At 36.7% G+C, this 27,057-nt stretch overlaps 1 protein-coding gene across 5 annotated transcripts in view; it reads left to right on the top strand.

The window, feature by feature from the left end:
- SMARCA2 (SWI/SNF related, matrix associated, actin dependent regulator of chromatin, subfamily a, member 2) overlaps positions 1–27,057 on the top strand; it is a 125,011-nt gene that overhangs the window by 36,879 nt on the left and 61,075 nt on the right. For all 5 annotated transcript variants that reach the window (XM_033085486.1, XM_033085490.1, XM_033085489.2 and 2 more), the window contains 15 exons: positions 3,462–3,588; positions 4,829–5,002; positions 5,226–5,399; positions 9,725–9,895; positions 13,388–13,441; positions 14,892–15,022; positions 15,215–15,275; positions 16,565–16,665; positions 16,957–17,104; positions 20,309–20,472; positions 22,082–22,148; positions 22,733–22,843; positions 24,346–24,588; positions 24,880–24,993; positions 26,736–26,843. In XM_033085486.1, coding sequence (XP_032941377.1) covers positions 3,462–3,588; positions 4,829–5,002; positions 5,226–5,399; positions 9,725–9,895; positions 13,388–13,441; positions 14,892–15,022; positions 15,215–15,275; positions 16,565–16,665; positions 16,957–17,104; positions 20,309–20,472; positions 22,082–22,148; positions 22,733–22,843; positions 24,346–24,588; positions 24,880–24,993; positions 26,736–26,843 — 1,948 coding nt within the window. The remainder of the gene's footprint in view (positions 1–3,461; positions 3,589–4,828; positions 5,003–5,225; positions 5,400–9,724; positions 9,896–13,387; positions 13,442–14,891; positions 15,023–15,214; positions 15,276–16,564; positions 16,666–16,956; positions 17,105–20,308; positions 20,473–22,081; positions 22,149–22,732; positions 22,844–24,345; positions 24,589–24,879; positions 24,994–26,735; positions 26,844–27,057) is intronic.

The following is a 27,057-nucleotide window of genomic DNA, read 5'->3' on the forward strand; positions in this document are numbered from 1 at the left end:
AATGTTGCTGGATTTAGCTTTAATGTAGGCAAGTTTAATTCAGGAGCATGTTCACAATTTCTTAATAAAAATGGAGCAGAAAAAAGCCAAAATAAACATCTTGTCCTGAAAACACTGAGATTTATGAAAGCTTTATGAAATAGTTGACTCCTGAGATCTCCCACTAAATCCTTTTAATAAAGGGGCATTATACCTTGAAAACCATTTGAATTCCAGATGGATCCCTGTATCCCTGTGGTCCTCCATGGGCTGCAGGGGAATCTCAGGTCTGCTCCTGTAGCCCCTCCTTCTCCACTAATCTTAGTGTCTGCTGAGTTGTTCCTGTCATGTATTTTCACCCTGCTCTTCTGTAGTCACAATTAATCTGTCCAGTAAGTTTATTTTTGCTCTTCTTTAATCTTCTATCACGGGGACATTGCCACAATTTTTGGTTGGCTGAGCCTTGACTGGTGAAAGGGTCTGTCCTGGGGCCTTCTGGCATTGGCTCCACTGGCCGTAAGGAAAACTTCTGGCAGCCAGAAGCCAGTGCTGTAGTCCCCCAGCTAACAACACCTAGCTACACAAATCCAACACATGTTTTATAAAACTTTCCTTAATACTTTTCTTCAAAATAAAGTACTGCTTTTTAATGTCGCTGAATATCTGTCTTAAAGATAATAATGCCTATAATTTAAAGCTGTTTTATTATGTTGAAAGGCTTTTTCCACCTTCTCATTCTCATTACACATTAAAAAATAATACCCTTGGTAATGTCCCACAGATTGTTTGTGGTTTCTTTCTGTTATCTGCAAAGTATCGTCTTAGGTATCTTTTTTACTGCATGGCATCTATGCCAGACAGGTTTGATTGTACAACTGTAACCTCTGCTGTTGACCTGAGTTAGTGAGGAATGTGTGTGCCTCACTTATTTTGCTAAGAGATCTGTGCATACATTCAGTATCCACTTTCTACATGAAGGTAAATTGCTGAACTGCAAAGATTAATGGATTACATCCATTACATGGTGAGATTATATACTTCAAGTGATTGTAAAAACATCTGGGAAAATTTTTTTCTTTGGATTCTTTTTACTTAACAACTGTTAGCATTTTTTCATGAAAATAGCAACAGTACAACAAACTGTAATCACTTCCTTTAAAGACTAGAAGGTGCCTGTGGTGAGAGATAGTTCAAACAGTTCTTCCATTCCCTTGAGTTGGAATTCTTTAAAAAATCCTACTGATTACTGAAGAAAACATTATTACCATTACTCTATTAGTACTATAGGCAATACATACAAAATGTATGAAAATAAGAAATTAAAATTCAAAATATGGGGGTTTATTTGTTGGGTGGGTTTTTTGTTTGTTTGTTTGTTTTTGTTCATTTTTTGGGGTTTTTTTGTTTGGTTCATATGTAACCTGTCTGGTTGTCATTTTCTTTATTCTTCCGTATGGGTACTGTAGATTTGCTTTACTATTTCAAGTTTTTTTCTGTTCTGGACTTATTTTAGAGAACTGAGATGATTTACAGTAAGAGTTTTCTGAGGTAATACCTCTACTGGCTTAGAAATACTGCTGGGGTTTTTTTTCTATACCTTTCCTCTGACTGGGTGATTAAAGGCAGGGCAATAATCCACCAAAGCCTTGAACTATCATTGTTTGTAGCTCAGTGCTTTTCAACATACAAAGGAAAATAGCTGAAGGAATACTTACCCTGGATATACTGATCTGCAGTATAATTTAACAGTAAAATTTCATGCGCATTTTTTTCTGGTCTGCTTTTTTTATAATACCAAGTTGGAAAAAAATTATTAGCAGTGAAATGGGTTTTATATGGGAGTAGGCTGCATAATATGATGATGGGACATAATAAAAACACTCTATGAGCTTTGATTATATTTGGACATATCTCAAGAAACATGTGTATTTGGATTTTTGTTACGTATTTTGTTGATAGAAATGTAGAGACCAACCCACATTTGTCAACTACTTGAACTTCTATTGTGTAAACTTTTGTGACAGCAAACACTTCTATATGTTTCATACCTGAAGTAAAGAAAAAACACAATTCTGACAGAACTAAGAAATCAGCAATTCACTTCGTGTTTGTTTGGAAGTGACTCTTACAGTTAGTTATCTAAAACCATAAGGTATGTCAGGGAGAACCTAGATTAACTCATCCTCATGTATAGTAGAAGAAGGAGCACTCATTGCTAGCAAGAATGTAAAAACAAATTGAAAATATGTTCAATATTCTGTTTTTTTAATAAGTTCACATCTCAGAGTAAAGGTTTGAAAGATTGTTACTGCTCCCTTAAGGTTTCATTAAAGTCAGGGAAACTGAGGTTTGGCTATAACTGTTTTGTAGGTGGTAGTTTCAGGAGACACACTTCAGCTATTTGGGAAGAAAAAAAGAGTGGTAAATAATCGATGTGATGCAGGATTGCATCCATGTGTGGGTAAGCGACAGGTAGAGCATATGATTTAGAACAGCTTGGCTGTTTTTTGTATGAATGTACAGTAGCTAGTACATCTCTCCAAGAAACCACTTAATTTTCAAGATTTTGTATCCTTAGGTGAACTAAAATAGCTTCCTACTAACTGGAATGCCTGGTTGTGCAAAATGTGAGCTTCTTTTTAGTGTAGTTTATAAACTGGAAATAGCAAAATAAGGTAGTGTCATTTTCTGAATGAAGACTTTTTCTACAGGAATAATGAACTTTTCTCGACCGAGACAAGTATTTTCAGCTTTTAATGAAACTTTATCTAGTTAAGAAATAACTCTTCTTTATTTGCTTTTCAGTCTGTATGACAAACATTACTTACCTAATTCTGCTTCAATTTTTTACACTCTTAAATATAGTCTTCTGCAGTAATGCAACATTACGTCCTATTAGTTGTGCCAGAAACTTCAGAATTCTTCTGGTGATACTAAAATTGGAAAAAATCAAGTTCTCTCTGTCTTGTATATTACTCCCTCTTTCTTTCTCTCTCTTTAATTTGCAAATGAATGCAAAATGAGCTTCTAAAGGAAGAGTGAAGTAGCATTCAATTTACAGATATATAGCTGTGAATGCTTGATGAACAAACTTACTTTGTCAATAAAATAATGAAGTAGAATTGCAGATAGTAAGGCAAGTATGGTCTATGTCATCACTGACTACACTGCATAAAAATAACACCCATCAAGGAACCGTGAAAGCAGAATCCTGAATAGTATGTATAAAATAGAATTTTCATATTTGTTTTCACATATCTAGTTTTAGTTGAAAAGAAAAGCCAGGGCACATTTTTGATCACTTGGTAATTTATTTTCAAAGTGGAAAAAGATACCCAGCATCATCTCAGAACTTTTTCTAGTTCAGAAAAAAACAGAGAAAGACATGTAAATGCCTGAGTTAAACTGACTGTTTTTACTATATAGTTAGTAATGCCTTACAGATTTCTCATGGTGTCTTACCCAGTTTTCTGGTTTTGTAGACTTCAGGCTCGAATTGCTCACAGAATCCAGGAACTGGAGAACTTACCTGGTTCTCTGCCCCCTGATCTGCGAACCAAAGCTACAGTGGAATTGAAAGCACTTAGGTTACTGAATTTCCAGCGCCAGGTAATGCCATTTGCTTGAGGAAAGTTTTCATAGCAGTCACAAGCAAACATGTTCATGCAGCAAAGAGTAAACTGGAAAGAGGTTTTGCATTAGTGCAAAGTGTAAGCAGAACCTGCATGAGAGTTAATGTAGCAAACAAGGAAGTAATGGAAATGTTAGATTTTATTTTGTTTTGGTAATAAAAATGTGCAGGTGTTACTTTTGCTCCTTGTTTAATCTTCCAGTCTAGAATGTGAGCATATAACTGTGTCTTCTGAAATGACCATGATGACATTGGTACAAAGACAGAATAAGTGCTGGACAGACTGCAAGCTGATTTTTCAGCACGGATCTTCTCAACAGATACCTCTTTCTGGACACAATTAGTATTTCCACGAGTCCCCTTTTTTTTAATAAAAATTGTCTGTTGGTGTTGTGTGTGGTATTTTCTGTGATTTGTTTTTGGGATTTCTGCTATGGCACAGGCTTTGAAAATTAAACATAACAGGATCATACATACAATTTAAGTTGAATGTTGAGTGCCTGTATCAGCAAATCAATTTCAGAAAAGAGTCTGCCAGACTGTTATGGGCCTCTTGCCATTGGCTTTTACAGCTAGTTTGGAAGAACAAAGATAAAATTTGGCAGGTCAAGCAAAATACTTCCTGACAAAAGCCTTGGCAGGAGTTGTGCCATGGTGTCCAAGTCTTCCTTCCTTTCTACCCTTGGCACTCCTTTGTGATGAAGTTTTATCAGAGGTAGGATGAAAAACAGCAGGCTCTCCTTGCTGTACTGCTGGGACTATGGCAATACTATTCCAAGTTCTTAACATTTACCTCTCCCGCCTGTCTTCTGTACAGCTGGCAGCAAAACAAGTTTTTGGTTGTGTTCAAGTCCAGCACTAGAAAACATGTATGTGGCTCATTTATATTTTATTTCGATGGTGTAACATCTTGGCTGGCCCCTTTTACTGCTGCGGGACAGTTGTTACCAGAACCTTGTAAAGAGGGAAGAAATTATGATTAAGAGTGATTAATGCATTTGACCATTTTGTGAAGGTTTACGATTTGGGGTAACAGATGTACCTATTGTAACTGTATCAATGCTGTATCTTTACTATAATAAAAATGGAAGAGGAGATGGGGATATATTTTGAACTGTTTACTTTTTTACTCTGCCATAACAGTGTTTAAAGTTGTTTTATTAAGAGCTATTATGTTTTTTTGAGTGTTTGTCTTTTCCCTCTTCCCTCCACTGATAGTTAAGACAAGAGGTAGTAGCCTGCATGCGTCGTGACACAACCCTGGAGACAGCACTGAACTCCAAAGCCTACAAACGAAGCAAGCGCCAGACTCTGAGAGAGGCTCGTATGACAGAAAAGCTTGAAAAACAACAGAAGATAGAACAGGAAAGGAAGCGTAGGCAGAAGCACCAGGTATTTTAACTTATTAGGTGTTTACCCCATGACAGGAATGCACCTTGCTTTGCTGTGCAAATCATCTCTTTTACGCATTTTATTTACCTTTGGAGTTCTTCTGATTGAACAACTCCAAGTAATGTGATAAGTAATTGGAAGACTTTAAGATTATAACTCCTACATTCCCAGTTTCAATACTTGCTGTGTTAGAGTGCCTGCATTAACTTGATTCTCTTTCTAGGAATACCTGAATAGCATATTGCAACATGCTAAAGATTTTAAAGAGTACCACCGCTCAGTTGCTGGGAAAATTCAGAAACTTTCTAAAGCTGTGGCAACTTGGCATGCCAACACTGAACGTGAGCAGAAAAAAGAAACGGAGAGAATTGAGAAAGAAAGAATGAGGAGACTAATGGTAAGGAGTAGAGGAAGAAATATGGTTGTTTTAGTTAAAGTTATGTACTGTACCCTTTTAATATGATTATATACCATCTCAGCCACTCCCATGTGTTTCCTTTGGCAAGTACTCAGTAATGAAAAGAATATAAATCCAAAACTACTACATTTTGTTATATATGTTCCTGTTGATGGTAGAGTGATACTATTGTATTTAACCTATAGCTCCTTCTGTTTTAAGGTTTTTTTTACAGGAATGTTTTCCAGTTTTTTACTAGCATGAAAATTCAGCACAGCCACTTCTAAATAACAGCAACTTAATCTTATTAACTTAATATATTGACACTTTTGTATCATTGCAGGGCTATTGGTCCATTTTACAAATAATGGACTTTGGTTCATTTCTAGTTTTATAATTTGGAAGATTCCAGATGATTGACATGTTGATGGCATTTCTCCACAATTTTTACGTACAGTTGGTTCCACTTATGAAAGTACCTAATAGTAGTAATGCATGTATTTTTAGTATGAATAGCAGTCACTTCTACCCATTTAATGCTTCAGAGCATACTCCTTACCATTTCATGATTTTTCCTTGCCTGTACCCTCACAATATCAGCTGTATTATTCTAAGAACAGAGTAAAATGGGTTTATGTATAATCATATTTCTTCAGAATGCTGTGGAACCAGTCAGGGAGCTGCCAACATTTCAGGGGTTAAAATAAATCTGAAATTCAGTGTAGACAGATCAGTGTGTACGTACAAGGATGTCAGTCACTTGGAGTAGAAAAAATTCTTCAAGATGTTGGTTAACTCTATCTTAACATTTTCTTAGCATTTCACCAACACAGAGTGAAAGGAAATTACTAGCTTACTTTTTAACTTGCTGGCAAAAAGCAGTAAGTATCTAATAGAAGTGTAGATGTGCTAGTTCCAGTCCAGAATCTATGCCCACCATGAATATGGGCTAAACAGTTTGGTTTTAAAAACCACAAAATGAAACGCAGAAAAAGTTAAATATAACAGTGATACAAACTTGGAAATGAAAGCTTGTGTAAAGTGTAAATTAAGAACTTGCATAAGAGAATAACAAACGTGTAGGCCCTAAAGCATTTCTTAAAATTATCTAGTAATTAGTATTATAGAGCTTTTTAATAATACTTGTGTAACTTAACTTGTAAAAATATTAACTATTAGCAAAAAATGAGCTGATTTTAAATAAAAGCAATATTGACATTTGGGAAATACTTTTGTATATTGTGAGGTTCATCTTATGTCAAATTGAACACGCATTGTGATAAATAATGAAGATGTCCACTGCTGAAAAGTATGAAGTAGATTTAAATGTCCAGAAATGGAGCAGGATACCAATACTTCTGAATTATCAATGCTTTTTCCTAGAACAGCTCACCAAGACAGGTTAAACTCTTACCATACATACAGAATTTCATAGACATTTTCAGTTTTGGGTTTTGTACCTACTGCTCAATTAAATCCTTCTCAAAACCAAGTTTTTTTAATGGGATTACTTTGCCTATTTAGTTTTAGTGTAGTCGTGGTAAATTTGGAATTCACAGTTGTGTACTAATGTGTTTTTTTAAAACATCATCTCCTCTCAGAAGCTTGCCATGGTCTATGAAAATGTGCTATGTCTAAAACTTTTTGTCTCTTTTAAGGAATGCTGAATTCATTCCATAAATTTCCCTTCATTTACTATGATTAGGAATGGTAATTGTGCCACAACTCTATACAGCTCCAAACTACTATACAGTAGTATATATATAGTGCAAAAATGGACTTTGGTGTGATTTAAAAGGATACTGTCAAGACAAGCTTAAATGTATAAAAGAAGTACCTTGGCTAGATTACACAGACTGTGTATTCAGTAATATTAGAATCAATAAAAACAACAACAATAACAATTGTAATGATAATTTACTTTTCCTGAAAACTCAGGGTTTGAGCATTGTAATTTTGATGGGTTGAACATAACAATGGAATTTTGCAAACTCGATCTGAACATTTTAGCTATTCTTTTTAACTGTATGCCATTCTGGTGTCTCTAGAAAAGCAGGAGATCTCCCAGATTGCTGTATTTTAAAGTAATCATGTTTAAAGTATTTCTTACTCATGTTTGGTTTTTATAAGGCACTGTATACTTCCTTAATTTGTTGTTTCAACCAAAATTGAGACAGGCACCTCTGCTGCTTTTTTGTTTTTATCTGGCATTCTGTATTACATCATTACAGCATGTGAAAATAATATTCATTGTATGTCCAATACACACACTGTGGCGAGGATGAAGAAGTTGCCAGGATGACTCAGAGAAAGGGTTTATCTGGTGAATCGTGTTTCTGATAGTGAGCTCTATCAGAGATGAAATAAAACCAAAGTAGAACAGTGATACATAGATCTAACAAAAAAAATTTCACGTGACATCTAAAAGAAAATGATCTGTGTTCATACTGGGAAAAGGACTAAATGTAATTTTATGTCCAGTTCCTATGTTCTTCCTCTTGGTAAACTGCCTACACTTCATGTCTTCGAAAAGTCATCCCTATAGGAGACTTACCATCTCTCTTTCAGGACATGCAATCTACCTAACATAGCATTGATTTTTTTTTGCCTTCCACTGCAGGTCATAACTACTGCAGATTTTTCCAGTCGTTAGTCCATGAGAGTAGGAAATGTGTAAAATCATTTAATCTCTGTCTCAGAGTCACTCAGCCTTGTCAGGGAGTTCTCTAGTTGAACCACCTTCCAGAAGTGTTAACATTGAGTTCAAAACATGTTGCTCAAGGCTTTTTTCAGTCCTGTCTTGAAAACCTCTAACATCAGAAGTGGCACAGCTTCTCTACCTGTTCGGGTCCTTCTGAAGTGCAGCCCAGCCCTGGAGCATATTGATAGATATCCCCTGGTTTCATGTCCTCTGGAAACTTGACTGATGAGCCTTCCATCCCTTCCTCTGTGTCACTGATAGACGTGTTAAACACGACACAGGATAGGCTCCTGTGATACGGCTCTTCATACTGTCTTCAGATAAAGTGTGACTGACACCTTACAGTGAGGGGTTTTGAGTGTATTGGGGCTGACAAGGTGATCAATTTGCACTTGCAGACCAGAAAGCCAACCGTATCATGGCCTACATCAAAAGCTGAGGCCAGTGAAATGGCAAAGTGCTATTATGAAAAGGCAAAGTACTAGGCCCTGCCCTTGGGTCACAACAACCCCAGGCAGTGCCACAGGCTGGAGCAGAGTGGCTGCAAAGCTGCCCACAGGAAAAGGAGCTGGGGGTGCTGCTGACAGCAGCTGAACATGAACCAGCAGTGCCCAGGTGGCCAAGAAGGCCAATGGCATCCTGTGCTGTACCAGCAGCAGTGTGGCCAGCAGGAGCAGGGCAGGGATTGTCTCCCTGTACTGAGCACTGCTGAGGCCACACCTCAAATCCTGTGTTCAGTTTTGCGACCCAGCTCCAGGAAGGACATTGAGGTGCTGGAGCATGTCCAGAGAAGGGCAGTGGAGCTGGTGAAGGATCTGGAGCACAAGTTCTTGTGAGGAGCTGCTGAGGCACCAGGCATTGTTTAGCCTGGAGAAGAGGAGGCTCAGAGGAACCCTCATGGCTCTGTACAGCCATTGGAAAGGGGGTGGTAGCAAGGTGGGGGTTAGTTTCTTTTCCCAGGTAACAAGCCATAGGACAAGCAGAAATGGTCTCACGTTGTTCCAGGGAAGGTTTAGGTCAGATTTTGCATCAAGGGAAGAACTTCACTGAAAGGGTCGTCAAGCATTGAAACAGGCTGCCTGGGGAAGTTCAGAAAACATGTGGAAGTGGTGCTTGATGACGTGGTTTACTGGGGGTGCCTGGCACGGTTGAGTTGGTGGTTGGACTTGATGTCTTTGGGGCCTTGCAACCTTAATAATGTTCTCTGGTTCTATGAAAGTCTGATTAGATTAGGTATTAGAAAGAAATACTTTACTGTGAGAGTGGTGAGGCACTAGAATAGGTTGCTCAGAAAAGTTGTGGATGCCCCATGCCTAGAAGTGCTAAATGCCAGGTTGGATTTGGTTGTGAGCAATGTGGTCTGGAGGAAGGTATTGCTACCTATGGCAGGGGAATTTGAATTAGATGATCTTTAAGGTCCCTGCCAACCCCTCTGATACTGTGACATAGTGATACAAATGTATGATTGTCTGGGCCTCATCATGCAATGAGCTCTTCACCCATGTAGCTACCCCTCTGTGCAGATCATAACAACCTGAGATAACACTTTATTGTTGACATAGGAGTTGGATGGTGCGCATTCACCATAATTTCTGTAATGACTGACATCTCTTTTGTTCACTAGGCTGAAGATGAAGAAGGCTACCGTAAGCTGATTGATCAAAAGAAAGATAGACGCCTGGCCTACCTGTTGCAGCAGACGGATGAGTATGTGGCTAACTTGACTAACCTGGTATGGGAGCATAAACAGGCACAAGCAGCCAAAGAGAAGAAGAAGCGAAGGAGAAGAAAGAAGGCAAGTAGTTGCATCTGATATTTTAAACCGTTTCTTCTTCAAATCCAATTTAAATGTTGATAAATGTGGTGATGCCGGATTGTCATACATGTGCAGTGTGTCTAAAACATCTACACCACCAAATTCTTGAGGATGAGGGAACTCATCTCTCTCTCATCTCTCTGTCTGCTGAAATACATATGCGCTTTTATTAACTCAAAAGAGGGTGGTGAGGAAGCAGGATTATAAAATTCTCCTCAAAACACTAATTTGCTCATAAACTTTATACGGGTAAAATTGGGACAGATACGTAAGTTAGGATTAATGTACCCAAAAGGAGTGCAGTGTCTCAAAAATACATTGTGAAGAAGATGGCAACAGCCTGGTTTGTGTAGCTGTCTCATCCAGGGCACCTATTTTAGACTTCCACATTATACACTTGGCTCAGTCCATTTTGGTAGGACCATTGAAAATGGCTAAGGAACTTGGCTAGGTTTATTGTAGTAAATGAATATTTTGCCAGTAATGTTGTTCATTGTGCATTTTTAACCTTTAATTGAAACTTTCCAAGATTACTTTTCTTTGTATGAAATGTTTTACCCTGCAAGAGAAAGTCATTGAAATTGAACAGTGAAGTTTTAAAAAAAATAATTCCATGTGTGAAACAGTGGTTAAGGGATGATTTTTACAACCTCTGAGTACCTTTCATCTCTTGCAGAATGTATAAGAGGATTTTTGTAATCCATTTCCATGCCTGCTTTGCTACTAATTACTGCTACAAATACAAGCATTGTGTTTACAGGATAACTGTACTGCAAATATGTTAAAAACAATCAGCATAGAAAAAATACTGATCTTGGACATTAATGGCCTCTAAAAAATAATACATGTTTTCTCCTGCTCTCAAAAAAACCTTTGTTCCCGAGAGTATGTTCTTAACATAGGAACAATAACCTGAGCACAGGATGAAGATGTAATTTGAATGGGGTTCTTAGCCTGTATTAACTGTGACAACAGGCCTCATTTAATGTATATAATGCACAGTAGAGGTAATCGTTATTAAGACAGCATGTGAAGTAACTGCATCACTTTAATAATGTAAATAAATATGTGTTCCTTTAACTGTCCACATGTGAAGTTGAAAGGAAATATGTCCTGTAAATATTCAGTGTTTATATATATCCCACCGTAAAACTTAAGGGAAGATTAGCAAAAAAGAGTTTTGAAAATCTTCGCTTTGTCTTGCTCCTCTGCATCTTTTTGTTTGTAATTTTTTCCAGCAATCTTGCTCATCTGTGAAGGAAGTAGAGGTCACACAAATATGTCCTTTATTTTAATCTAGAAGTCTATGAAGTTTTCATTGCATGGCTGTGTAAGGCATTGCAATTAGTGGCACTGTGTCTTTTTTCCAAGTCATACACTTTCATTTCTTAGGCTTTTATGTTTTGTAATCCATATTAAAGTTTAATCTACTAATACCTGTAGTTAATTTTTTGTACTTACAGAAAAATGAGAAATCTTAGGATTTTCTCCTAGAAATCGCAGTGAGGAAGTAAATGGTGAAGAAATAATCTTTGCCAGACTCATTATAGAATATCCAAATGAACATTATATTGTTAGTAGAATAAAATTTGAGATTAGTCCATTCTTTCTCTGGAATGCAGTTTCTGTAATCTTCATGATAGATTTTTCTTGTTTATTTCTTTTACGTTCCTCTCTTTATGTTTTCTGTCTCTAGCTTCCTACTGTAATCATGGATAAGAAAAAATATTCCGTATGAAATTTTCATCTCATAGGCTAGATCAACTTGCTGTGCAGCTTTTCACTTTACTGTTAGTAGTTTTTCCTGTCACTATGCAGAGAATAACAAAATGTGACTTCCTGCTTTTTGTTATTGGGATTTCTCCAATTCGAGGATTAAACTGTCAACAATAGAGATCACTGTGCATGGTCCGGAATAAAAGTGCAATATGTCTATCATTATTTACACTTATTTTCTTTGTAATATGTTCTTCTGAATTTCCAAAATTGTTTGTAACTACAGGTTAAAAATGTTATCACAGCAGGTCATGATTTTTGCACAGTGAACAGCCCTGATGCTTACTGCTTTTCTGTGATTTGAGTCATAGGGTTTTTTTCCATTGCCTGTAGGTAACTGTAACAATCTTTATGTATTGGACAGTATTCTCTAGTGTAAAAGAACGATCCAAGCTCTGGTTCATCCAGGGAAAAAGTATAGTCAGTCAATGAAGTGTGTTCAGCCAAGACTAGATAACTGTTTTCATAACTTATCCTGCCCTTGTGTTTATTTAAAATCCTCACTTCTGGTACAATTTCTTTGTCAGCAGTCATACCTGCTGCCCAGAAATGCTGCAGCAGACAGCCTTGAAGTTTGTATTGTTGTTGTTCCTCAAAGCATCAACTGCTGCATTTTCATTTCAAGTACATGCTTTAGATAATGGAATTTAATGGCGAAGAAAAAGGCTGAAGTATGATGTGAAGCAGATATTAAGGATTATATCAATATTGAAAAGTACAACTATTCCTCAAGTATACATCTCAAACAAAAAAAAAGGGAATAACTTGATAGTCTACATTTTTTTATTTATCACACATTATTATTTATTTAATAATACTTGGAACTTTTTTATATATAAAACACAATTTAAGAGATCACTTCTTGTTAGTCTATTCTTTTTATATTAGTATCCAAAGTAATATTTTGCTGTAGTACTAAAAAATCAGCAGTGTGATATAAGGAGAAGCTACTTGCTCAGAATTGTTTAAGAAAGTTTGAATGCAGAAGCAAACTATATATCTTTTATATTTCCTCATACTGTGCTGACATTTTTAAGTAAGGTAAATGAGGATAAGCTTTGAGGAATATACTGCTCATTTCTCAGGTTGGTGCATGGAGAGAAAAAAAAATCTAGCTTTCTCCAGTGAAGAACTCCAGGATTCCTTTTGTTTCTAGTTTGAGTGAGGTCTACACATGATTGCAATATAGTACGAAGAACTGAAAAAAATACTCTCTTTCTAGTTGGTTGTCAGACCAAAAAAAAAAAAAGGAAATATATACCCAAGATAAAAGTGCCTTCCCTGAATATACAATCTGTGATGCCTGCTGACACCTTTAAAATTAAGATTAAAGCAGTTTGGAGGAAATTAATAGTAAATCATATGAAAATAATTTACTATTTTATTTGCATTAGAATAGCCTATAAGCAACTGAGCTTTAGGTCTGAACCAGAAATTGAGTGGGCCAGCCACTTCTTAAATGCAGATTGATTGAGGTGAGTAGGTACCCTCCTTTCGCTGGTAAATGCTTTCTGTTTGTTAATTGTGCTGGGCCTGTCTCCGTCTATGTCCATCCACACCTTCAATAACTTGAATCCCAGGCTATTCAGAAATAAATGAAACATATTAGTGGTCCGAAATGTTTACATCATGTAAGGTATTCTTACTCTACTTTTAATCTGACCATAGTATTTGTCACTTCTTCATTTGTTGTAGAAAGCTGAAGAAAATGCAGAAGGAATGGCATCTGGTCTTGGTCCTGATGGAGAGGTATGAATTTTTACAAAATGTTGTTTTTTTCCTTCTTGTCTGTTTTTGGTTTAAAAAAACCAAACAACTTTCCGGTGATTATTCTGGATTGTGTGTCATGTCTATAACTTTGAAAGGAGTTACGATGACAACTGTTCTAGGAGCCGTTGTTATAAACAGAAATTATAATTACCTAGGTTAACATTTATGCTAGCCTCTCACTATTCCTAAAATCAAAGACTAAAATGAACTGTATATCCAGTGTATCACTGAGTGTGATGAAATCTGCCTCTCAGTTTTGTAATGTGTTTGCAAGAAATATTTTTCTTGCAGTCTGTATGTAGACTACTTGCTTTCTAGTTATAGCTTGTAAACACCATAAAATCCATCTTCTCATCTTTATGAACAATTCATTGTTGACATTACATGTAATTACCTTTCAGCCACAGGACAGAGTACAGTGTTTTCTTCTTCAAAAGCAAATGGAAATGAATAGTTTTTCTGTGTCATTCTTCAGATAATATAATAATTAAATAAATAAAGTAGCAGAGCGTATGCTGCCTCATTCAAAGCTCTTCTCTTAGTGCAATTTTTCTATTCCATTTAATTTTTATATAAAGACTTCAGAATTGTGTTAATTGTTTTACTTCTGCTCTCTTTTTGTACTTGAAAGTGATAGTTCTGCTAATGCAGTTAAGAGTTACAGTAAAATATATTCATATATTTGTATTTGCACAAGAAAAATGTACAGAACATTCCTGTAACTTCAGTATTAATGGAAATTGGCAAAGTTTGGTACTCTGTCAGTCACTGCGTTTAGAACTGTTTAGAATTAGTTTTTCTTGCTCATATGTATCTATTTGGAAAATATTCTCGGGTAGAAACAGTATTAGAAGGCAAGAAGTTTTTGAAGTAAAAAAATCTGTGATTTAACAGGGCAAAGAAATAACATACAGAGTGATTATATTATTGTAGTTTTGTTACAACACAGATAAGTAAGAGATTTTCTTCTTACAGGTGTTTCATCAATTTAGTTGAATAAGTTAGGACAGTATATCTTTAAAAGGCCTTTACTTAGAAAGTCAATGGAATTGTTTGATTCTTATTTCTTAAAAAAAGAAAAGTCACTTTATATTTTTTGTTACAGATGTCTGTTGGTATAAGTAACAGGATTTAATGCCTATAAGAATACATACCTTATGTCTTGATTCGCAGCAACCAGTAGTGTATTCTTTTCCATACTGTTCTTGTTAATTTACTTGGGATACAGGGATATATTTGTGGATGTCACATAGCATATCTTACGCACAGAAACACTGTGACTCAGTATTTGCTTAGTGGGAAAGTGTAGCATCTAGTAGCAAAATTTTAGTGGTTGTTCAGAGCTGGAGTTTTGATAGTGCTGTTAGTTCTTTTTATTATGCAAGAAGTTCAGTTCTCTTTTGGTGTAAAATGTGTCTTGACTTTTTAGCCCATAGATGAGAGCAGTCAGATGAGTGACCTTCCAGTCAAAGTGACACACACTGAAACAGGAAAAGTTCTTCTTGGACCAGAAGCACCCAAAGCAAGTCAGTTAGATGCTTGGCTGGAAATGAACCCTGGGTAAGTAGTTAGTATACCAAGTAGACTGGTTTTTCTACTTGCATTCGTATTTTTCATGTTATACTTCCTTTCTTGTTTACAGATTCTATTCTTGTTTTAATTTATTGTATGTAAGCTGAGTAGGAGTTGTATTGAACCTTTTACCTCCTCCTTTTAATTGTAATTCAAATTCTTTCTGTCATTTTTGTACAGCTATGAAGTTGCTCCCAGATCAGACAGTGAAGATGAAAGTGGTTCTGAATATGAAGAGGAGGTATGTATCTTTAAAAAGAAATACTGTGACAATACAGTAAAAAACAAGTGCTTACTTCGTATTTAATTTTTCCCATCTTCATAATGAAGAGAGGGGAAGTGATAGCAGATGTGCAGGTGCTTTAATACAAACAGGAAAATTAATTGATTCTGTAGTTCTTGATTTATAGCAGTTGTTCTTTATATACACTATGAATGCCTAACTGGTAATTGTGCTTAGAAAGAGCAGATATTTTACTCTGATTATTAATAATAATGAACCAGAGAATTAAGGAGGTTCCTATTTTAAAATACGTCTCAGAAAATGCTGAGTTGTGGCTTTGTGCTGAATGAAATTAACATTTTCAAGGTTTCTGCATTGGTTTATGCAAGGTTTTATAGGCAGTAAAATAACGTGGTTACTACTTATATATTATGTTTATTAAATATTAGAGATTATGCCAGGGATTTATATTCAGACTTTTCAGGGTAGGCTTATTTGATTCAGTATTTGGATGGTGATTTAAAAAATCATACTATGAGTAATGAATAGTGATACTTACATAGCATTTTCAGGTAAATACTTTCTAAATGAGAACAGAAGTGGGGAATAGAGCAGGGCCACGTTCAGTCAACAGCCTGGTAGCAGAACTAGGTATAGTACTCAGATCTCCTAAGTTTAGCAGTCTTTACACAGCTATACCAAACAACCACTGAAACTGACTGGACCGTATGAGGTTATGGTGTGTATCTGTAGAGTAATTTCTGGTAATTCTACATGCCTATTGGTATTAAGATAGGAGAGGAGGGTATGATGCCTGTCAGATTTTAGAATCTCACTTAGTGAGATTTTAAGTTGTTTACTATCTACAGGTTATTTCAGAAAAAGTAAAAATAACTAGTTTTTAAAAATTAAGAAACTAGATGCCTAAAGCAGTAGTGCTTGGCAGATTTTTAAGCCTTATCATACATCTAGACTGCAACAAACAAATAAAAATGGTATTAGAGTACTCTCCATGAATATGGTAGTCAGAGCAAGCCTTTGGAAAGTAAGATCATTAAATGGGAAATTCGTTTTTATTTCAAAGTACTATGATTTCCTACTGGTTAATGTATGTCAAAAATTCGTCATTTTGTTATGCTGCAGTGCAATTTTGTTGCAAAATAGGCATAATTTGAACCTTATGATTCAGATGTCTGTTATAAAGCACTGACCAATTAAAGCTACCAGTATGAGAATGCCAGTTGAAAGTATGACTGAGGAACGCATTACACTTTCCAGCACTTCTGTTCTTGTTCTGTATTCTGTAGGATGAGGAAGAAGAATCAAGCAAATTAGAAACAGATGAGAAGATACTCCTGGATCCTAACAGTGAGGAAGTTTCTGAGAAAGATGCAAAGCAAATAATTGAGTGAGTCTTCCTTAAGTGCTGTTTATCAGGAACTATGATTTCTTACAGTGGCTTTTCACAAGAGTAGTTTCCTCTAGATTAGTGATTTGTTGCACTTCTCTGGTATAAATATCTGCAGGAGACGGAACATGATCATTTAATTGTATACTTTTTATAATCTTGCACCCTTTGGTGTACTCACCTCACTCACAACTGAGGACTTGAACTGTTTCTTTAGACATATGCATGTAAGCCATGGTCAAAAAATACTTGTTTGTAGGAATTCACTCAAATTTTTTTTCTGCCTTCCAGGACAGCCAAACAAGATGTGGATGATGAATATAGCATGCAATATAGTGCTAGAGGGTCTCAGTCCTACTACACCGTTGCTCATGCAATCACCGAAAGGGTGGAAAAGCAGTCTTCCCTTCTTATTAATGGCACATTAAAACATTATCAGGTGAGAAATCTTGAAAACAATAAAATGCCTAAAACTTGGAATTATGCCCAGCATTTCAGTGGGATATTTCAAAAGGCAAACTGAACATTTGTGGAAACATACAAAGGCTCTAATAGGTTAGAATTTGGAAGTATGGACAAAGCAATGACACCTGCCACAGATAATGTTACATATATACTGCTTGAATAATACAGACATTCTACAGATACGTCAGAACTTTGGTATAAGCTAGATTCATGTGTGATTGAAAATGTCCTTGATGCATATTTTCTACTACTTCTTCTTTCTTTCTGTTTCTGCTATCGTACAACTTTCTAGTTAACTCCAACACCCTGCATCTTTTCTCTAGTCAGGACATTATTTGTGTGTGTGTATGTCTCTCTACATAGAGAATAATGATGCAGACAAAGTGGCTTTTCCTCTTCTCAATTCTGAAGTGATTTTGTTGGTGATACATACAGTGACAGGACAAAATCCAGTCAGCTGGAATGACTTAATGATAAATATGAATCAGTGCTTATGTACAGTAATTTCACGACTATAAGGCGCACCCTTTTCACTAAAACTTTGGTCCAAACCCGGAAGTGCGCCTTATACTCTGGAGCGCCTTATATATGTACAAAGTTTGGAAATTTACCATCCCAGAAGTGTGAGCTGTGAGCTGAACCATGTGGGGCTGTGGGGCTTGGCAGGGGTTGGGAGGTGGGAGGAGCGCGACTCGCGCGGGGCCAGGGGGCTCAGCGGGGCTCGGCATGTGTCCCAGTTTGGAGGACAGGTGTCTGCTAAGAAAGGCAGGAGCCTCTCTTTGAGATGGAGAATGTAAACCACCTTCCTCCAAGTTATAATTTTGAAATTAAGGGGCTCTCAGGCAAAGATATGGGAATTAGGAATAACAGTTCTTTGCTAGGGAAATTAAAATAGAAATGCAGTACTACAAAGAAACAAACCCCAAACCCTGACAAAATGTCTTGGGTTGCAATACAGGATGTGATCAAAGTATCTATTCTATCACTATCTGTTTTGACCAGGTAGGGTAGTGATCCTTATCTCTGCGGGAGATATTCTGCTAATGGGCCATCCATTGAAACCAGTAGGGCATTGTTCTTTATCTTTACACCCCTCATCCTTCCTCCAGGGAGTCGTTTTCTGCTAATGGCCCATGGAGTCCCATTGTGTGACTGGTAAAATTACTGCATCCCATTGAGAGTTGCTCCAGCCAGGGGCAAGAGCCAAGCCTTTCTTAGCTAGATAAAAACTGAAATTCTAGGACACTGAGTAGGCCTTTCTCTACTGGACTCTGGAAAAAAATGAGATTTCTCCACATCACTACTAGACCTCTGGAAGGAAACTGCACCCTTCTACAAGACCACTGCTTCAACTAAACCACAGCCATTATTGAATCAAACTGCTACCAACACCCTGCCTGACGGGGTGTCAGGTTATACTCTGACTTTGTCAGGGTTTTGAGTTTGTTTCTTTGTAGTGCTGTATATCTATTTTAATTTCCCTAGTAAAGAACTGTTATTCCTGATTCCCATATCTTTACCTGAAAGCCCCTTGATTTCCAAATTATAATAATTTGGAGGGAGGGGGTTTGCATTCTCTATTTCAAAGGGAGGCTCCTGCCTTTCTTAGCAGACACCTGTCCTCCAAACTAAGACACAAAGTCAGAGCACAACCTGACACCCCATCAGGGTGACACCCATCAGTCGGGGTTGGTAGCAGTCCCATTAAATGGTGACTACAGTCCTCCTGCAGTGACAGATGTTGAAGCATTGGTCTTGTAGAAGGGTGGAGCCTCCCTTCGAAGGTCCAGCGATGATATGGAAAAAAAGTCCGGTTTTACTCTGGAGTCCAGGGAAAAGAGGGCAACTTGGTGTCCCAGAATTTCAGTTTTTATCTAGGTAAGAAAGGCTTGGCTCTCGCCCCTAGCTGGAGCAACTCTCAATGGGATAAGGTAATTTTATCAGTCACACAGTAGGACTCAGTGGACCATTAGCAGAAGATAACTCTCTGGAGGAAGGATGAGGGGTGCAAAGATAAAGAACAATGCCCTACTGGTTTCAGTGGGATGGCCCATTAGCAGAGTATCTCCCGCAGAGATAAGGATCACTACCCCACCTGGTCACAACAGATAGAATAGATACTTTGATCACATCCTGTATTGTAACCCAAGACAGCAGGGCTGGTGTGATTGTTACTAATTCATTACTTTGTTGAATGTAGATCCTCACTGCAAAAAAAAAAAAGTGCGCCTTATAGTCCGGTGCGCCTTATATATGGACAAAGTTCGGAAATTTGCCGAATCCCAGAGGTGCGCCTTATAATCCAGTGCGCCTTATAGTTGTGAAATTACTGTATGCAAAGCCAGTAAATTGGCAACATTCTTTTGGATACTGTCTTGCAAGGAGAACAGATGATTACTTCAAGAGTGTATTGTAGAGTTTTCCCTCTGAACTTTCTCAGGCCACCTAATTTCTTGCTCTCACCATTCATGAGACACACTAAAACTCTGGATATGAGAAGCAGAAATTTCATGCCTCCATCAGTAATGTGATACGCACACATGGAAATCTGTCTGACAAAAGAATTGTGCTTTCTAGCGGTATTCCTTGGAGTGTGAAATTCTGTTATGTAGACATTGCTAAGCTGCAGAGCTCTGGCTTCCTTCCAGCTCTGGAATTTTATACACAAGGCATATTTGGACAAAGGTGGCCTGCTCTGACGTCTTTGGACAGCAGACTAAGTTCACATGTGCTACAAGAGCTTTAGCATGCCAGTGATACAGTTGGCAAATGTGAGGCTTTGTCTTTTGTGCTGATGAGTTTGGTTTAGAAAGATTTCAATAGACACCAGCAAATGCCATGAAATACACACAGAAAGTTTTACCATTTGAGAGTGTTGAAATTGAGGAACAAATACCTGCAGCGGTGTTTATGAGTCTTACTATGTGTGCCTATGTTGCTTTGTGTGCAGTAGTAAAACTTTTCTACGTGAAATCTAAGTTCATCTTACAGAATGTTTTAAACAGGAATGATGATTTCCATGTAAGGATAGTCAGGGCTCCCTGTGCATATAATATTACTAAAGGAAATCCAGCTTGTAAGTGGACAGAGACATCAGCACATTAGTTCCATAATCCTGATTTATTATGAATTTTTTTTGTGGGTTTTAAATAACTGAAACTCTTGCTGTTGATTTCAGCTCCAGGGACTGGAATGGATGGTTTCTCTCTATAATAACAATCTGAATGGAATTCTGGCAGATGAAATGGGACTAGGAAAGACAATACAGACGATTGCTCTCATCACTTACCTGATGGAGCACAAGAGACTCAATGGCCCCTATCTCATCATTGTTCCCTTGTCGTAAGTAGTGGATCTCATTCTGCCATTACTGTCCTAAGCATTGCATATTGGTTTATTTGGAACACAACACACTGGCAAAACCAGAAGACTGGTAAAACATTTGATTCTGTTGATTTTAGCAAACTGTATTGAATTTACTGTAATTCACTCTTGGGCCAAAAGAGGGGGATGTTTTTTCTTTCCTGTAACATTCATGCACTTCACCTCTCAGCTGTTAACTCTGATACTAAAAATCTGTTGCTTAATTCTTTAAGCAGCTGTGCCTCATCTGATACCATGCAAGCATGCTTCAATGAAGTTGATCTTTTAAGTACTATGTAGGTAGCCCTAGATATGTGTAGCCTTGATTGATATGCACACTTTTGTCAGGTGTGCAGATTATGATTGCTTATTGTGCTGCCTGCCCCCCTACACACTTGTACTTTCCAAAATGCTGCTAGTTTTACAATTTTTTTAATGCATTTTCCTTTCTTCAAAGGTTTCTTGTGGGTTTTAGTGATTTGAATAAAAAATACCAGTCATTGTAGAACTCTCATAGGATGTTGAGGAGTTATTTTCTTATTTTCATAGGTAATTGAACTTGATTGGTGTTGAGAGATTCCCATGTAATTTCATTAGCAAATTTGTCCACCAGTTGTGCTGAGCATGCAAATTTGTTCTGGAATTAGGATAAATTTGATTTGTTGTCATCTCTTGATCTTTATTGAGATGTCCTGTCTTCTTGCTATGCTGCAGTAGTAACTGATTAACTGAGATAAATGCCACAAGTGTGCCTAACAGTATGAATACAAATTATAAGCTTAGTTTGAAAAGAAACACCTGGGAGAAGAGCTACAAAACAAAAATAGTGGGAGTGTTACTATTGTCAGTGTTCATATCGGCACAGTAAAAAATTTTATTTCTTTTAACTACCCTTGGGGTTTTTTTAAAGTGAGAGGTGCTGAAAGTTCTTTGTTGTATACATTTTGAAAGCTGACTGTTTCTGTCTTTTCTACGTTGCTGGTATTGCTGCCATCATTCGTCCACTAAGAAGGGAAAAAAAAGCAAGCAGCTGAAAAACCTCAAGGTTGTTTTTTGCTGTTGTCTCATGATAGCAGTTAGCTTCATTATAGCAACATTTTTGTTGGGATCAAACAGCAGAAACAATGCGAGAATGGATTCTCATAGTGGAGGCGGTGGGACTATGAGTAGTTCTGCTCAAGTAGAGCACAGATGAAGTCTGATATATATTTCATTGGGCTGTATTTGAAAAGCTGTAATGTCCATTTTTGGATGATGAGTATAAAAGAACTTACAAATCTGTTTTTTGTCCACAGCTACTATTCTTATTGTTACTACGTTCAAAAGTATAGAGGTGCATGTAAAAAACTACTTTTACTGGTTTCTAAAAGGATCCTGAATATAAACACACATTTTTTTCTGGCTACTTCCCTCTGAGATCCTTGTATTTTATTGCAGTATATAAAGTGCATTTTTAAAATATGTTGTTCTTTATGGGTGTTGATTACATAAAATGTGTTGAAAAGCTGGCAACCACTTGGAAACATCTATAAATGCTTGATCTGGAGATGATGAAATATGTTACTTTTTCTCTATAATCTCTATATAGGACTTTATCCAATTGGACATACGAATTTGACAAATGGGCTCCTTCTGTGGTGAAGATATCTTACAAGGTTTGATTTTCTTTTTATATGAGTGTAGAATTGAAGGAATGAGAACTAGAGACCATTTTTCCTCTGCCTCTGTCTTTGTCCTCTGTGATTTTAAGTTATCTGCTCATTGGGTTTTGTCATGTATATCAGATACTAAGCAGTGTGAGTTAATCATACTAAGAAGGCTATTATAAACTGTGAAAGACTGTAGAAGTAAAACAACTGTAAATCACAGTTGTAAATGTACAAAATACAGAATAAAATTGTTAATTATACATTAGCCAGGCTTCTGCTGAGAGTTATGAATGATAACTACCTAATATTTTATTCCTAGGTAAATACTTTTTAATGTAGTAGTGATATAACCAAGCAATTTGTAGGGAGACCAGACCACGGGTTTTTTATTTCCATGACCCCCATAAGTAGCTTTACAGTCTAGCAGCAGTTTAGGGAAAGCACTCTGAGAAGATGTGGAATTATGTCTGTGTATTATTCACAGTGTGGTAGGATTGCAGGTTCATCTGGTTGCTCATTGTCTGCTCATTCATAAAAACAATATTCCTTCTTCATCAAAGAATAACAACTCATATGTCTCTCTCTTTTAGGGTACACCTGCAATGCGCCGCTCACTTGTTCCTCAGCTTCGAAGTGGAAAATTCAATGTTCTTTTAACAACTTATGAATACATAATAAAGGACAAACATATCCTTGCTAAGGTAATTTTAACTATTATATCTCTACAGCAAGACCCAGACACCTTCAAGTGGTGCATACCACAGAACACATATTTGTTTTATAGGGAAATTCTCAGTTGCTTTGTCCTTCAATAAAAGTTAACCCTTTCATTTGCATTCCTATTTCTTAGTTTATGATTAAACTTCTCAGTCACAGATCTACCTTATGTAAACATTAGGATTTTCGCAAATGTGGCCAGGGGACTAATTCCTTTGTGAAATTGTGTCATTCTGCCTGTACTGTATATACCTACTTGTCCTTGGAAGAGCGTGACTTTTTTCACTTCTGTATAACATTCAGCCTGACCTGTTCCAGTGACTTTTAACTTTTTCTGTTTTTTCTGTCCTGAAGCTCACTTTTATTAGGGCCCTTCCTGCTAAGGTCACTTTTCCTCACATAACTAAATAGTTACCTATATCATGAATTTGTTCTCTAAAGAGTCTACACGTTGCACTTCTTAGGGGCTCACTGTCTTTCTACAGGTAGATATCAAATATAATGAATTTTAAAAGACCTACTGTACTGTAAGGCTATTTGATGTACACATAAAGCAGAGATATTTTTCTATACAGAGAAACAGTGTTGGTACTCCTCTTGTTTTATTGGTTTTTTTCACTTCATCTGTTACATGCTGCATATTTACTGCACTTTACTTGTGTGTCCTCCCTAACACAAAGGCAGTGCATTTTCTTAGCATCATTCTGAATACTTGAAAACAGCTTGAGACTACATAATGTTCCTTTTCCTTTATTTTTTCATTATCTTTCTGAAAGATAGGAAGGACAGCACTCTACCACCCCTCCTGTCCTGGGAAATGGACTTAGTTAGCACCTGTAAAAGTGCAAACGGAGGCCTTCCTAGTCATATGGTCAGTGTGGCACTTGTGTTGACTGTCCATGTTGTATTACAGGTGGTAACAGTGAGCTTGAACAACAGTTGTCAACATCTGCTGTGACTGCATTTTTGATTTCATATTAAGAAATAGAAACTTTAGATGAAAATGCAGTAAATGAGATGATTTTAGTTATGCTGCTTCCTTCTCAAGTGAAAACATAAGATTAGCTGAAACAAAGTTCATGGTTGCTGTTATTTATGAGCATACTTTATCTGAAAATGCTTTTGTCTCCTGTCAAGGTTCTTGTTACACAGATAGTTATTTGAAATTGATGTGGTTTTTTTCTTCCACTGTGAACCATATTCTGCCCTTGAAAAACCAGTAATTCCAATCTCTTTCCCAGAAATGGAAGGAATATGCAGTTAGTTGTTTCAGTTCCAGTCAGAATTCAACATCAGATTGAGCAGTGCTTGTCTCTGTTTGTTGCTAGCAAGGACACTGGTAGTTGCATAATGGTTGATTTGACTTTCCTGAAGGTTGAGACTGATTGGTGTCTCAGGCTTTAAGTACTTTTGTTTTTTAATTTTTGGGAGGAATTTGACGAAGTCTGGCCTTTTCTAGGTTTGTCAACTTTTGTTTTTCTTTCAGATTCGGTGGAAGTACATGATAGTAGATGAGGGCCATCGAATGAAGAACCATCACTGCAAGCTGACTCAGGTCTTGAACACTCACTACGTGGCCCCTCGGCGAATCCTGCTGACCGGGACTCCTTTGCAGAACAAATTGCCTGAACTTTGGGCTCTTCTCAATTTCCTTCTTCCAACTATTTTCAAGAGCTGCAGCACCTTTGAACAGTGGTTCAATGCTCCATTTGCCATGACTGGAGAAAGGGTACTGTGGCTGTGTATTTTTAAAAGATAAAAATAAACCACTTTGATGAAAACAGAAAAGACCTTATACAGAAGGATTAGTGTTTGAACTTGTGCTGGTACTTAGGGATTTAACATAAATAAAAGGACACTTTTTATTATCCCAGAATTCTAATGTTTAAAGTGAACTTCCTGACTCAGAGTCAGTTTTGTTGAAAGATGCAAAAAATTACATTCTTAATTTTGCATACGAGAGAACATATTACCTAATATATTTGAGCTGCCTTGTAGTGACTTTTATAAACTTCTCTAGGTGGACTTAAATGAGGAAGAAACTATTCTGATCATCCGTCGTCTCCATAAAGTCCTTCGTCCCTTCTTGCTGAGAAGACTGAAGAAGGAGGTTGAGTCTCAACTGCCAGAAAAGGTTTGCAATAAGACAAGTTTTGGAAGGGATTTAATACTCTTTCTAAGCATTAAATAATATCCTTTTTTCAGATTTATTTTGCAGGAGGGGACTTCTTTAGTGTTTGTTTATTTATACCTCTTCAGAGAAAACTGGCCACTGCGGAAGCCTGATTACCTGAAGTGTCTGCTTTCTCAGTATTCTTCACCAACTTTAAATGTGTTTGTTGTTAAGATATGCAGCTTCTTTGCATTAGAGTCTGGTTTCAGTTTATGGTCAACCATGCACTGAGGATAGAATTCTGTCCTGTACCATCCTCCTTGCACTGGGTTGAAGCTAGTTTACTGAAATTTCTAAAGGACTACTGCACTTTATAAAGCAAGCACAATTTGGTCCTGTGTTATCATTGCAGGAGTTCTGTGAAGTGTCTTGTTAAAATTGCAAAATTTTTTTTAACTAATGGCATTTAAATTCAGAACATAAAATTATTTTCTGATTTCAAAGGTGTAATTGTTTTTATTTCTGGGTAACTCATTTTGTCCCACTATATCCTCCTCTGCAATTCTACATCTCTCTACCCAGAATAACAACAGCAACTAAAAAAAAAAAAAAAATCCCAAAAAACCAAAACAAAACAAAAACAAACAAAAAAAAACACTAACAACAACAAAAAAGGAAATTTGAAGGAATGATTTAAGGTAAACTGGATTAAAACCATTCCAAACTGAAATATTTGTAGGATATGTTATGAGCTGATTGGCTAAATGGATGAAGAACTCTGTACAGAAGCTTAGAGACAATACAAAGAGACATTTTGAAATTATTTTTCATCTTTATAATCATGTCAACACTACTGCTGTTGAAATTTCTGTTCCTTCAAATGTCAAATCCTCAGTACCCTCAGAAGCATTTATTTGAGAGTAAAAGATGCTTGTATTTGAATATATACTGAAATCAAGCCACTGTATTTGATTAATCCAATAATAGGCATTGGAAAGGGAAATTTTTCTAGTTGGATACACACTCATACACAGAAAACCATGTTTCTTTTTGTTGCCATTATCTTGAAAAAAGGAGGTTATCCAACCATGAGGATTGAACTTGGGGACTGAAGCCTGCTAATCAGGTCCATTTGCTTTTGCCAATATTGGTAAAGAAGCTGCTGAAGAAAGTCACTTCTCTTTAAGAAGTTTATACTCCTTTCTTTCTGAGAAGAAAATAACCTGATAATTTTCTTCCTGTTTATTTGTTAAACATTAGGAATCTTATGCATTGTCTTTTATTCACAGCTCGAAAGATTTCGAGTCCCTGGCATTACTATATTAGTTTTAATTTGACATAAATTACTAAAAAAATAGTGACTATAATCTGGACATTGGACAGTTGAAAAAATTACCTTAAATTGGTGTGAGAAGTCCTTCTGTTACTGTTTTTAAATCTAGTATGCAGTTAAAGCCTAGTTTTACGAAGCTGAACAAGTCAGGCTGAATATAGGGGTCATACAGTAACACAGGTATTACATTCCTGTGTTTTAGTGGATGTTGGAAAATGGTGCATTTCTATGACAGCCTCATACTCATTTCTATGCTTGCAGTTGGCCTGCTGGTCATGGAAATTTTGTGTGGCATTATGGTACAGATAAAAGATTAGTAGAGGTTATTTTGTTTTGTTCTAGAATGCCAAGAACCTGCAGTTAGTCCTTACTAACATGAGTATGTCAACATATTTATTTATTTTGTTTTTTTTTTTTTTTTTTACGCCAGGTGGAATATGTGATCAAATGTGATATGTCAGCTCTTCAAAAGATCCTGTACCGTCACATGCAAGCCAAGGGAATCCTTCTCACAGATGGTTCTGAAAAGGACAAGAAGGTATACAAAAGACTAAAATATAACGGAAATAATGTATCCTGAGTAAACATATTAACAATATGAATCCTGTTTTATAAAATTAAAGTGTATGCTCTTACTGCAGATATCTCTCATGGGAGGAGAAATTTCAGGCATGCACTTCAGTTACAAGACTGCAGCTATTCAGAGGAGAAGATACTGCTTGTTTTCAGTGTAGTTGCAATGCTTTCCTACA

Source organism: Catharus ustulatus, chromosome Z (genome assembly GCF_009819885.2).
Source record: "Catharus ustulatus isolate bCatUst1 chromosome Z, bCatUst1.pri.v2, whole genome shotgun sequence".
NCBI classification, from domain to species: domain Eukaryota; kingdom Metazoa; phylum Chordata; class Aves; order Passeriformes; family Turdidae; genus Catharus; species Catharus ustulatus.